Source organism: Geotrypetes seraphini, chromosome 3 (assembly GCF_902459505.1).
Source record: "Geotrypetes seraphini chromosome 3, aGeoSer1.1, whole genome shotgun sequence".
Lineage (NCBI taxonomy): Eukaryota > Metazoa > Chordata > Amphibia > Gymnophiona > Dermophiidae > Geotrypetes > Geotrypetes seraphini.
This window is the reverse complement of record NC_047086.1, coordinates 245,371,216-245,384,798: the sequence shown is the minus strand read 5'-3', so window position 1 is coordinate 245,384,798 and position 13,583 is coordinate 245,371,216. Positions and strand designations below refer to the sequence as shown.

Sequence of the window (13,583 nt, the reverse complement as noted above, 5' to 3'; positions counted from 1 at the left end):
CGGGGGTTCTGTTTCCAGGAACACCCATGAATTTTGAAAACCGCAAATGCAGTTTTGCGTCTGTCAAAAGGCAGGAGAGGGCAGTTGTGGCACCAGCAGGTAGAGAAAATCATTCGCGATATGCTCCGACACCTGTTACTAAAGTCGGGTTACACCAATTAGGAGCTGTTTTGACACGCAGCTCCTGATTGGTGTAGCCTGACTTTAGTACAGGAATAGGCGGTCGGAGCATACTTCGAATTACTGAGTCCGCGATTCGCAAACTGCAAATTCGCAGTGGAACACTGTATACATTGGTTTTTTTTTATTTGTGGAGCAATATTATTTCTTTATGAATAGTGTACCCTGTTTTCCAGTAATGTGCAATTATTTCTGAAGCATGCACAATGTGACATATGAAAAAAACAAAATTTGAGGGTGGTTCTTATTTCAGGCAAAATAAAATGACACAATGATATTTCCCATATACTGTAGTTTCAAATGAATGCACATCCCTACCAATCAGCATGATATACAGGGAACCAATCAAAAACTGCAAATAATAAACATTCCCCCCCTCCCTTTTACAAAACCGTACCATGTTTTTTAGCGCCGGCCACGTCGGTAACAGCTCTGACCCTCATTGAATTCTGATTAGCGTCAGAGTTGTTACTGCCGTGGCCGGCGCTAAAAACCATGCTACAGTTCTGTAAAAGGGGGAGGAGGTTTATGATGTAGAAAAATGGAGGCTATAGGACAGGGGTGCCCACACTTTTTTGGCTTGCGAGCTACTTTTAAAATGACCAAGTCTAAATGATTTACCAACAATAAAAATACTAAACATATACCCCCTCTTTTACTTCGGTTCGCTAGCCGATTTAGCGCTAAGTGCTAATGCGCCAATTAATTCTATGGATGTGTTAGCATTTAGTATGCGCTAAATTGGCTAGTGCGCCTTAGTAAAAGACCCTCATATTTATTTATATATATACTGAGTGCATCTCTTCTGTCCTCAAGACCTCGTTCCATTCCCCAACCAACATCTCTGTCTAGAGCAGGGCTGCCCAAATCCAGTCCTCGAGATCTACTGGCAGGCCAGGTTTTCAGGATATCCACAATGAACATGCAAGAGAGAAATTTGTCTGCACTGCCTTCTTGGCATGCAAATCTCTCTCATGCATATTCACTGCGGATATCCTGAAAAGCTGGCCTGCCAGTAGATCTCGAGGACCGGACTTGGGCAGCCCTGCTCTAGAGCTTTCCACTTGCTGAGTTCAAAGGGTGGGGGGGGGGGGGTGGAATAAAGAAATCCCTTCTCTGCAGGAGCTCAAGTCTACCAACAGGCTCCAAGCCAGAATCTCACCTAAATTTTCCCCAGTAATAGTTTTCTGTAGGAAAGTCGAGATCTTTGGTTGCCCTCAAAACTGGGGAAGAAATTGCAGAAGGGCCTTGCAAAAACCCCTTCTTCTTGCGGGGTATATGTTCATTGCAAATTTCATAACAGGAAAAATTGCAAGAGATCTCTCTAACCAATCAGGTGCATGTTGCAATCTTGCTCTGCTCCCTGCCCTAAATTGGATGACTTTGTGCTTCATATGTGAATTTTCTTATGATTACCTCTGATATCTATGTTTGTTTGTTTTATTGTTTCTTGTGTGTTCTTTTTTACTGGAAAAATGTAATACAGATTTGAACCAAAAAAATCCAAGGGATAATGTGCATTCTTCTTAAACAGTATCACTTTTTCTTGATCCATGTACAAACTATTGTTCATATGCATGCTATCGGGAAAGAGTATGCACTGTGGGCCTGATTCTACAAATGGCGCTACTCAGTGCAGTTGTCAAATAACCGCATGGCATCCTTTATAGAATCCTGCCTAGTGGTGCCTAGACGTTGCTAGGCATCTTAGAGGTAGGAACCGGTACATTAGATCAGGCTTTACTTGGCCTAATTTACCAGCACCTAATTTGGACACCTAAGTCAATTATGCCTATTCTCTTATTTCCTTTGTTAAATTTTATCAGTCTTTATTCGACTGTTTAATATTTGTTTCCAATCTGTATGCAAGTAAATTGACTTGTTTATTATTCTTATAATTTGAATAAAAAAATTAAATTTTTTTAAAAAAATAATGCCTATTCTCCATGCCTGCTTTCAGATAGGCGTTGGAGGGTGCTTCGTTTTAGGCGTCACTAGACATCCTAAGAGTTTTGTGCTGTGCTCTTAATTAGTGATTTAATTTTTTTTGGGGGGGGGATTGGCTGAAAATTGGCACAGTCGATTACCACACCAATTAAACCAATTTTAAAAAAAGTTGCACGTGGATTCCAAAGTTAGGTATCGTTAGGCATCCTTGATTAGGGTGCCTAATGTAGGCGTCCTGTAGAGAACCTGGCCCTTTGTACACCTAGTGTGCATTCTTGATGGTAAAAAGCATTTGTTTTAAATGAATATTCATCCCTATAAGACTGTGTCCTGCAATCTTTTTTACTTGGCAGCACAATAATCTCCAGGCTGTGACTGGAGGGCACCTGGAAATGCGTTGATGTGATGATGTCGCACGCATGCATGATATCATCACATTGATGTCTGTGAATGTGCCAAGGTCCTGAGCTCTCCAGTGGGGGGGGGGGGGGTGCTGGAGCAGGAGAGGCACAGAGAAGAGGAGAGGCGCCATCGAGAAGAGGTGCGGGTACCAGCTGACTACCTACAGGATGTGCCTCTCACCATAAGAGGCACGTCCTGTAGGCAGTCAGCTGGCACCTCTCCAGCATCTCGTAGCAATATACTGCTATAAGAGATTAATAAAGAGAAAACGGTGGGTGTGCTCTGAAATGATTCTGTTTCTGAAGGTGAAAGGAATGTTTTTATAAGTCAGTACTGGTAGTCATCATGGAGCAGAAAAAAGCATGACAATTAAAGAATATCCAAGACCCCTCTGTGAAATGTCAGAGCAAATGTGTCTACCCTATTTCAGAACTGAGAATTGGCTCCAAGACTAATATCATAATCATTGCAACTTTTTTTTATGTTGGAAGTTTTTATTTTTCCTTCAAATCAAATTGCTTTCTTTGGTATCTTCCTGTCTCACCATGTCAGTTGGAGAATCAGCAGCTGGAAAGCCACCCAGGAGCCTTGCCCAGCATATTCCAGGGCCTGGTGGCATTGAAGGAGTTAAAGGAGCAGCAACTGGAGTAGCTGGAGAACTTGCACGCGCCAGGCTGGCACTTGATGAGAGGGGGCAAAAATTAGGAGAACTGGAGGAAAGAACGGCCGCAATGCTATCAAGTGCTGACGCTTTCTCAAAACACGCTCATGAGGTAAGACCACGGAAAACACAGTTTTGTTATATTGTGTTATAGGGGATATAGCATGGCAATTAATATTAATTACAGGATGTACATTAAAAATGTTGTGGACACAGAGGGCCTGATTCTAGTAACGGCGCCGTAAGTTAGGCGGCGGTAAGTGCCCTACTACTGCCTAACTTAACTGTTTTAATTAGTGTTAATCGGTGTGGTAATTGACTGCATTGTATAAAACCAATTAAAAAGTGATTTCAAAAAAATGTAGGCGCCTACAAAAAAGGACACCATAATTGTGTCTACAGAGGCACCTGATAGCGCATAAGATCAAAGTAGGCATGGTTTATGACAGAAATGACCTTAAGTGCCTCTGTAGACACGATTAACGTCAAGACATAGGTGCCAGTAATGTAGGCCTGCAAATCCCTGGCCTACGATACCAATGCCTTTGATAGACGTAAGCCACAATACTCTTAATGGCGCCTATGTGTGATTGATACGCGGCTGGTGTCATTACTAGATTCAGGTCAGAATGTATTGTGCTGAAGTGCTTCAAAATATTTTATTGATACTTCATATCATGTTACATTTATATAATGTCTTGTTTTTAAAAGAAACTAATACAGTTGGGGGGTTTTGTGTGTGTGTTGAGATCACGAAATCTTGTCATCAACCATCATTAATATTACTCATTTTCCCAAATACAAGCAGAAAATGGGATACGAATTCAGGTGCAGTTGGTAGGTCACTGCCAATAGTCTAAGATCCTCATTTTATAATGGGCATTTCTTGTACAATCCTGCTCTTTTCCTGGATAAGTGGGTTATGCATTCCATGTCGCAAGATTGCTTGTAGGAAGCTTCATTTACATAATTTTTTCTGACTCTCCCCTCTTACCTCAGGACTGCCTTCTGGTTTCCAGTTGCTTTCCTACAAGTGAGACATAGGAGTTAGTCTTTTCTGCTCGTGTTCATTTTTTTCTTAAAATCAGTAATTTTATATGCTTTGCATCTTTGTGCTGCAGAGGCTCCCAGCTCTGGCTGCAGGAGATCAGACTTTGAGGATAAAGTCTGTTTCCAGAGGGTTGGCTGCCTTGCAGTGCTCCTTCTGGACAGCGTGCACTTTCAGATCAGGGCCCAGGGACTGTTCCCTTGGGAGTTAGCTCACCCCATGTTCGTCTTCTAGGGTTTGAGGGCAGGCTGCGTGGCTCCATGGAGGTGTGCCCAGGATCAGAGTTGACTGTGTTCCTCCACCAAGTCACATGGACGGTGTGTTCTGTGGGTAAGCTGTGGTCTCTGGCTATTAGATTCAGACCAGAGGGGCAGTCAGAAGACTAATAGTCCAGTTTTAATGCTTGTTGATGCAGAGGATCTCCATGGAAGGTGTTTCAGCTTCCTTTACTGCAGCTCTCAGCATAGTCAGTACAGGGCTGATAGCCTGTTACAGCAATTTTGGGGTCTTTAAAACAGTTTTGGGCAGTTTGGGAATTAGCCCTAGTCCCCCACCCCTAAAGTCCTAAAACTGCTGAAATTAACACCTACGGTGGCCAACTTGGATTTTCCCAATTTGAATTTAAAGTTATTTTTTGCCTCTATAAGCTTTGTTTTTACAAGAAAACCACTCAAATGGACTCATCAGGGAAGGATACTTCAGATTCATGCCCTGTTTGTGGTGGGTGGATGGCTGGCAAGCAGCCATGTTCCATGTGTTCTGCGGTACAGGAGGGGGGCAAGATTTTATTGGCCCAAGTTCCATCAACCCCTGAAGGGGGTCCTGCTGCTCACTCCAGCTGGGACCAGCCTAAAAAATTGAAATTGGCCCCCGGAGACAGCGCATTTGCAGCCCTGGCGAAATGCAGCCACGATTAAGCGATCTAAGATGCAAAAATCCTCCAAAAGTTTCAAAAAGAGTTCACAATACCATTGCGTACATTTACAGAGTTTTACAGAATCAATGTGGCGGCCAAGCGGGATGATGCTTTTGGTTCCTCTATTTTGGCAGCAGGATCATCAATCCCACCCTGACTCTATGGGACTGCTGTGTTATGTTTCAAAAAAATACCCTTCTCAAGTGTCATTTCAATTTTCTTAGTCCAAGTTATCCAGAGGTGTAAATCCACTATGAATAGCTCATAAACTTAATTCCTTTTTGGTTACTATCTAAGGGGCTGAGCCTCAGATCCCCGTGTGTTGTATGTTTCACAAGCACACTAGAAAGGGAATTAACCTCAATGGCTCATGCTCCCCTCCTGTCCTGTTATTAATCAAAAACACTTTTAGTTCTTAAACAAGGACTTAACTTTTAGATCCTGGGCAGGGTGTTGTTGAAAATAGGCAGTGAAAATCGTTGTTATTCAATATTCCTGTTGTCTCTGCACTAGTCCCTTCGCCAATGTTAAGCTAGCTGTCTGTTTCGACCTCAGGCTGCGTCAGGGCCCTGGACCAGTATAATGTCTAAAAGAGAATGTCTCTGCCGTGGTGAGCTTATGAATCATACAGCCACAGTAAGTTTGAATGTTATTTAGAGAAATGTTAAGTATGCTATGTACAGCTTCTCCTGCTATTGCTCTTTCTCTTTTAGACAGACATTATACTGGTCTACAGCCCTGACACAGCCTGAGGGCAAAACGGACAGCTAGCTTAATGTTGGCGAAGGGACTAGCAGAGACAGCAGGAAATATTGAATAACAACAATTTTCACTGCCTATTTTCAACAACACCCTGCCCAGGATCTAAAAGTTAAGTCCTTGTTTAAGAACTAAAAGTGTTTTTGATTAATAACAGGACAGGAGGGGAGCATGAGCCATTGAGGTTAATTCCCTTTCTAGTGTGCTTGTGAAACATACAACACACAGGGATCTAAGGCTCAGCCCCTTAGATAGTAACCAAAAAGGAATTAAGTTTATGAGCTATTCATAGTGGATTTACACCTCTGGATAACGGACTAATAAAATTGAAATGACATTTGAGAAGGGCATTTTTTGAAATGAATATATGTTCTTTCTCATTCTGTATATAATTTTACTGATGTGTTATGTCCCACTTGTCCAGGAATAGAGCAGGATTGTACAAGAACGAAAGATTAGGTTCATACCTTTGCTAATCTTCTTTCTTGTAAATCTACACTCTGTTCCTGGAACCCACCCTGGGAGTTGCTGATTCGCCAATTGTCTGCCTTAAATAAATACTGGTAAGCTGGACTTACGTATGGTTTCCTAACCAGCCTTTCTAAGAATACCATCCGAATATGTTCCGCAATTTGCCTTCGGGGTCCCTAGTTGTAGTGCCCCCTCCCCCCCTCCACTAGTGCAGGCTGTGTCTCCTTAAAGCACTGTTTATTTCAGGTTTCTACTGTTTAAATACCTGTTTCAATTGTTTATAATTGTTAAGACTTTTCACATTATGAGCAGATTAGACTTATTTGTCAGGGAGTTTCCCTGTACCCCTCCCTTTTGTCTATGTCTTCTACAGGTGTGATTGTCGGCTATTGCACGAACTGGAAACCTGAGAGCAATCCTCAGGTAAGAGGGGAGGGTCTGAAAAAATTATGTAAATGAGCTTTCCTACAAAGCAGTCTTGCGACATGGGATGCATAACCCACTTGTCCAGGAATAGAGCGTGGATTTACAAGAAAGAAAATTAGCAAAGGTAAGAAACTAATCTTTTGTAACATGAGTCATATGCGTATTAAGTAGGCCCCATAAAGAATAATGGCATTTGCAATAAATAACATATACATGGCATCCCTTTTATGTAGAAGGTAGAGAGGAGAATTGAGGTGTCCCTATCGGAAAGTGCTCATTTTCGGTTGTATTTTAGAAAAGGAACTGCCAACACAGAACCTTGTCTGAAAAGCACATGCAACGGGAGCAACCAGAACGCAAACAGACACACTTAAGAACTGTACAGCAAGTGGCGTTGTTGGCACATACAACTAGAAGTGGTACCACTTGTATATAGAGCTGCACTGATTTACAAATCTAATTTGGTTTCAGTTTGGAGAAAAGAAACTGCATGGGATTGAGGAGAATGACCCCCTTAATTGCTCATGTAAAGCCTTGGCTCAAATGAGCATTTTTTTAAAAAACTCACGTGTCTTTGAGATGATGTAAAAGCTGACATGAACTTTCTTTACTATATACCTGTATTCCCACCCAAACCATATTTCTTGAAATTGCTAAGAACATAAGAATAGCCTTACTAGATCAGTCCAATGGTCCATCAAACCCAGTAGACCGTTCTCAAAGTAGCCAATCCAGGTCCCTAGTATCTGGCCAAAACCCAAGGAGTAGCAACATTCCATACTGCCAATCCAGGGCAAGCAGTGGCTTCCCACATGTCTTTCTCAATAACAGACTATGAACTTTTCCTCCAGGAAATTGTCCAAACCTTTCTTAAAACCAGCTACGTTATCCGCTGCTCAGTATGGATCTCCACATTTAAACAGCAGCTTTCTGATCGGTACACATGTTTACAATATACATATAACATAGAAACATAGAAAGATGACGGCAGAAAAGGGCTACAGCCCATCAAGTCTGCCCACTCCATTGACCCACCCTATTAAGTCTGAGTGCTAATGACCTAGTTCCTTAACTCGACCCTCGTAGGGATCCCACGTGGATGTCCCATTTATTCTTAAAGTCGAGCACACTGGTGGCCTTGATCACCTGCACCGGAAGTTTGTTCCAGTGATCTACCACCCTTTCTGTGAAGAAATACTTCCTGGTGTCACCACTAAATTTCCCTCCTCTGAGTTTGAGCGGGTGCCCCCTTGTGACCGAGGGTCCCTTGGGAAAGAATATATCGTTTTCCACCTCGACACGACCTGTGACGTACTTAAATGAATAGCCATAGTGAGTCAGTGGTCCATCTAGCCCAATATCCTGCTTCCAACAGTGGCCAATCCAGGTCATACGTACCTGGCAGAAATCCAAATAGTAGCAACATTCCATGCTACTGATCCCAAGGCAAAGTCCCTATTTATACGTGGATTTGTTTCTGAAACAGTGCCTTTTACATCACATTAAACTGGATAAAAATGTTAATGTGCATTAATAAATGAGACGCTGTCTGCGTTAGAAAAATTGAAGGGTGACACGTGCCCAAGATCACAAGGAGCATCGGTGAAAGAAACAAGAATTGACCCCTGGCTGATGCCTTAGAATGTTTGTTATGAAAGAAGACCTTTTTTTCTCATTCTTTTGTAAAGGATTTCAAGTCTCAAGGAGTCTAAAATTCAAAAGCAGCAGTGCTTTCCTCATCTGGGAGATATAATTTCCTTATTGCAGATCATAGATTGTGGTGCTTCATTTGTAGGATTTACATAAATACCTAAACACAGATGCCTTCAAATTGGCTTGGTTTCCAGTTGATTTACAATCCAAAAATATTTAATTATTATGCAAAACCTTCATCCAATCAAGTTTGAGCTTGAAGTTTATGGGGTATAATAGGTAACACAAACCTCCTGTGCCTTTAATCACCACCTTTAAATTCTGTCTTGACAAATTCTCTCTTCCCTTCCTCTCAGCTCTCATTCCTCGTTCATATGTGAAATACACCTCAGAGTAGGGAAGGTTTGTCCTCCCTTATCAGGCATACTGTGGATGTGCAATAGAGAAAGACACGGTGACAAATTTCATCACCGTTCCCATCCCCGCGGATGACCGCGGGAAACCATCTTCATGTCATTCTTTAAGGAGAGAGGGAAGAATCAGAGTATGAATGGCCACAACCACTGACCCGCAAGCTTTGCTTTGAAGAATGCTGGTGTAGAAGGATTGAAGTTGAGATAGACACTACAGAATGACAGTCTCTGGTATCCAGAGCAGATATTGTGATGTCATAATGCCTCATTCCACCAGTGCCTAAGAGCCAATCACGTCAGTGATGTCACAATGGCTTCATTATCCTTGGCTCACATAAGAATCAGAGTATGAATGGCCACAGCCACTGACCCGCAAGCTTTGCTTTGAAGAATGCTGGTGTAGAAGGACCGAGGTTGAAATAGACACTAGAAAATGACATGGGATTATTTCCCGCAGTTATCCACGGGGATGGGAACGGTGATGAATTTTGTCACCGTGTCATTCTCTAATGCGCAATATCTTTTTGAGCTGATCCTTCAAAAATGGACTCAACGCTCTGGGTCAAATCCCTGAGAATTTTAGGAATGATATGTAACGGCACAACCTGCTTTTTTGGTGGCAAGTCAAATGCGTGCAACACAGTTGTGCGCCAGCACAATTACGTGTAACACAAATGCGTGCCACAATAATGCGCAGGATAAATGAGCGTGACACAATCGCGCACAACACAATCACGCGCAGGATAAATGAGCATGAGATAACATCTCGCAAGACAATACAGCGAGAGACAATCGCGCGCATGACGTACGTACTTCACGCGACACAGTGACGCACAAAATAAATGTTATATGCACCTCAGAAATCTACGCATGACGTAAAGGGACGTGACTTTTATATCGCTGGGTCACGTGAGTACATGTTTGTTACTATGGCTGGGGGCACTAAACACAGGAAGAAGGCAAAGGACCACAATATAAATAAATAAATGGAAACACAAAACTGAATATAGACCTGCGTGCATGTGTCCGCACGCATTTCTCTTGTGCGCTATTGTCTTGCATGATATAGACCTACACGCATTTATCCTGCGCTTTACTGTCTTGCGCTCAAATGTCTGCTCGCATTTGTCTTGCGCGCATTTGACTATGAACCGCTTTTTTCAGATGAGTCACAACTTGGTTGTTTAGGCACAAGAAATAACTCTTCTCTTTTTTATCCTTACTTAGAGCTAAAGTTTGCAAGAACCTATTTGATGCCTTTCCTTATTTATGTTTGATAAGAGATGAAATTTGTTACCTGTCTGTTATACATTTTCCTTTTCTTTGTTTCTTTTTTTGTTGTTGTTGTTGTCATTGGTTTTTTTTTTAGATGATGTTGAAGTACAAAGACAAGAAGTGGTATCAGTTCTGATAAACACAGGTTCCCTTTCATCTGTTCAAAATCATCTTGAAGAAAGAAAGAACAGAATCATCCATTTATTCCTTCATGTATTTCTGTAGGACATCCGAGGTTGGGGAGGGAATGCATCATCAGATACTGTTGATTGCTAGCACAAATCATGTACTGGTTTACCTGAGAAGTGCTAAATTGAAGCTAAATTGAAACAAAAAAAAGGAAACCTCAAAAGTTTGTCTCTCGGTTGTGAGTTGGTTTGTAATTGGGAAATCTGAGTGAGGAACGCAGATGTTTGAGGACATGCAGACACAGAACACGTGGGGAATATGAGCAGGGGGACATTGTGGTATCATTCCCATACTGAAACTTCATATGCCAAAAGTTTTTTGAGCTGTTGTGTCCGCCACCGGTGTTTTGCCCTCCTGAGGGGGTGGAGGCAATAAATCAGGGGTGCAAGAAATGGATTAAATGAAATCCATGTCTGTCTTACTGGGCCATTAAGAGCTGGTCTAGGCCTGGCCATCTGTGGAACTCTGTAAATCCTTAACATTAATGAAAAACAAAACTCCTGTTCTGTCATCTCAATGAACAAAAAAAACTTGGAAGATTGGAGCATCCATGTGAAAGAGCTGGCACACGGTTAAGGAGGTGGACCCCTAAAAGTATTCTTTATTCACAGCATACTCTGTCAAGTGCAAAACAAGAGGATAAACTTCATTTTGCAGGGGAAACAATTGCACAGTACAGTTGAAGCACATTGCATGCTGGGAACTTGCACTGGCACCGCAGATATTCAGTGTGAATCCATATCCATTGTGGCAAGGAGACTGCTTTGATGTCTATCTTTGCACTCATTCGCTCATTCAAAAATTATTTTCTTTGTTCCATATATTAAAATATGTTGAAATTAGCTCTGGGTTCCATTCATGCTGTGAATTTTATAACTGTTTATAAAATGTATCTGAAAGTAATTTGATTAAATATTTTCAAATGGTTTCAGTATTCTAAGCCAAATTTCCAACTGATTTAATGCCAGTCTTTAGTTGTTTACTCCCAGATAAGATACTGTTGACTGAGGTTCAGAGCTACTTAAAATTCTTGGATACTAAAATGGTGAATGGAAATAGTGATACTTAAGAATTTCTGTAGTTCTTTTCCCTATATGGTATGGTATGTCAAATCTTCCCTGTTGAGTGTATAAGCTGTATGTCTTAACATTTTGAAAATTTCAAGCTATTCAGGAGAAAAAGGTTTAGGTATGCAGTATAAATGTCAAAAACTAAGTAGGACAAATTTTGGAAGCTTTCTATATCTCAGACTTTAAGAACGAACCACAACATGAAAATCATGTAGCACAATATTACATTACAGATTTCTATTCCGCCATTACCTTTCGGTTCAAAGCGGATTACAAAAAGAGTTATGGAAGAAGGGTTACAATGTTAGATCAGAGAAGGTTTCCAAGAGAGAGAAAAGTAGGATCTGGGGTTAGGGAGGGGATGGTAAGAGGGGGGTTAAGCTTTATCGTGGTATTAAGCTTTATTAAGAGATTTCTTGAAGAGTATAGTTTTTATTTTCTTTCACAACATGCATAACTTAAATTTGAGCAACATTAAATAACCTACTCCCTACAAGCAATTCTAAGTTGTGTGCACACACAGTATGTATCAGCAGGACATCTATTTTGAAATGCAATGATTCATAAATTTAGAAGGCTATCACCAATAGTAGTGAGTGGTTTGTTGCATTTGTTTACTTGCCAAACCAGCGACATGCAGACCATTTGTTCATTTAATATCTAATTAAAGGGTATCAAGCGGTAGAGAATTCATAGTAAAATTTGCTCCATTTAGATTGTTGTTGATTAAGACACAAAGGCAGTTTAAATGCAAGGAAAACTACCCACTGACTCACAGCTAGTTTTGAAAGGAAATCTACCCTTGTGCTGGCTATTATTGTGGAACAAGTAACAGTGGGAAGATATATCCATTTTTCTTAGAGGTAAATAAAAATATTCCTCCTAGAAAATTAGGTAAGTATATTTACCACTTTGAAAGGTGAAATTTTCACCCCTGCTGATCTTGCCACTTGTACCTCCTTACCTTTACTTTGTTAGATTCTGCTTAAATTGTTTTCGTTATGTTCTGTAATACAGTAGAGACCTGGATTATTGGTGCATTATATTGATACAATGCAATACATGAATTGATTATTGAAGGAAAGCTATAGAAGTAGTATCAATTCATGATCAATGAACAAGGACAAGACTGTCCATTCCATTCTCAGGGCTTTTTCAGACAGCACAAACCACTTTAGATTAAGTGCTTTAGAATGGATGTCATCTAATTCTCTTTGTAAATGGAAATCTTGTATTGCAGTGCACCATTATTATTCCATATTTTTGTGTTTGGATTGGAGAGATCATAGTTCATTGAAATCAAAAGTTCATAATAGTTTTCTGTCTGAAGGATTATTATGGATGAATTAAAATGTGAGGTACCTGCATTTAAAATGCATCACCAAGCACCACCTATAAAATCAAGTTGATGTAGCCGGCATTAAATGGAGTATCATCTTCCCAAGGCAAATGGGACAGCTCACTGATTTGGAAATTATAACCCAGAAATTTGAACAGGTTGCTGCTGTGACCAGACCTGCTTCTCATACTGGCTATTATCCAGTGTACACTTTTTGAATTCCTTGCAGTAGATATAGTTCGTCCACCATGTTCAGAGCATATATCATTCAGTTGTACATTTATTTATTACAAATGTGTAAGAAAATGCATTCCATATATGAAAAACACAGATTCATGTTTGAAAGTACGCATGGCCGTGCTCAGTTGTAAGTTTGTCGTGGTTTTCAGTGGACTTTCTATTGTGTACATCAACATCATAAAAAGGTAGGGCTGCCTATGAGAACCATGATTATAGTTCAGTTTAATTTGTACCATACAGTACGGCATATCAAAGTAAATCATAAACTGTGCTGTTACTGCAGTTAGGCAGTCCTAAAAACTTGGTAGTTGTACAAAAGGCTATATAGTATTCTGGTCATGTACTGTTGAAGGTTGATTTCAAGGAAGAAGTTTCTTAGATGACAGTCCTCGGAAATAAATGGGCTAATTTTTACATAGAGACACACACAGACATATATTTAGAGTTTGATTAGGCCACAGCAGTAAAGATTTGTTTCTGTCCAGTCAAATAATGTTTACAGAATTTAATGCAATCACTGTTGCACTTCTACAGAAGAGACTGTATAAAGAGACAAAACATTTTCTGGTCTGTTAGAAATCCGGAAACAAATAG

At 40.7% G+C, this 13,583-nt stretch overlaps 1 protein-coding gene across 11 annotated transcripts in view; it reads left to right on the top strand.

Annotated features, from left to right (window-relative positions):
- STXBP5 (syntaxin binding protein 5) overlaps nt 1–11,266 on the top strand; it is a 904,657-nt gene extending 893,391 nt beyond the window's left edge. For all 11 annotated transcript variants that reach the window (XM_033939585.1, XM_033939588.1, XM_033939587.1 and 8 more), the window contains 2 exons: nt 3,082–3,302; nt 10,246–11,266. In XM_033939585.1, the coding sequence (XP_033795476.1) occupies nt 3,082–3,302; nt 10,246–10,287 (263 nt within the window). In that variant the 3' untranslated portion in view covers nt 10,288–11,266. The remainder of the gene's footprint in view (nt 1–3,081; nt 3,303–10,245) is intronic.
- Nucleotides 11,267–13,583: the final 2,317 nt, after the last annotated feature.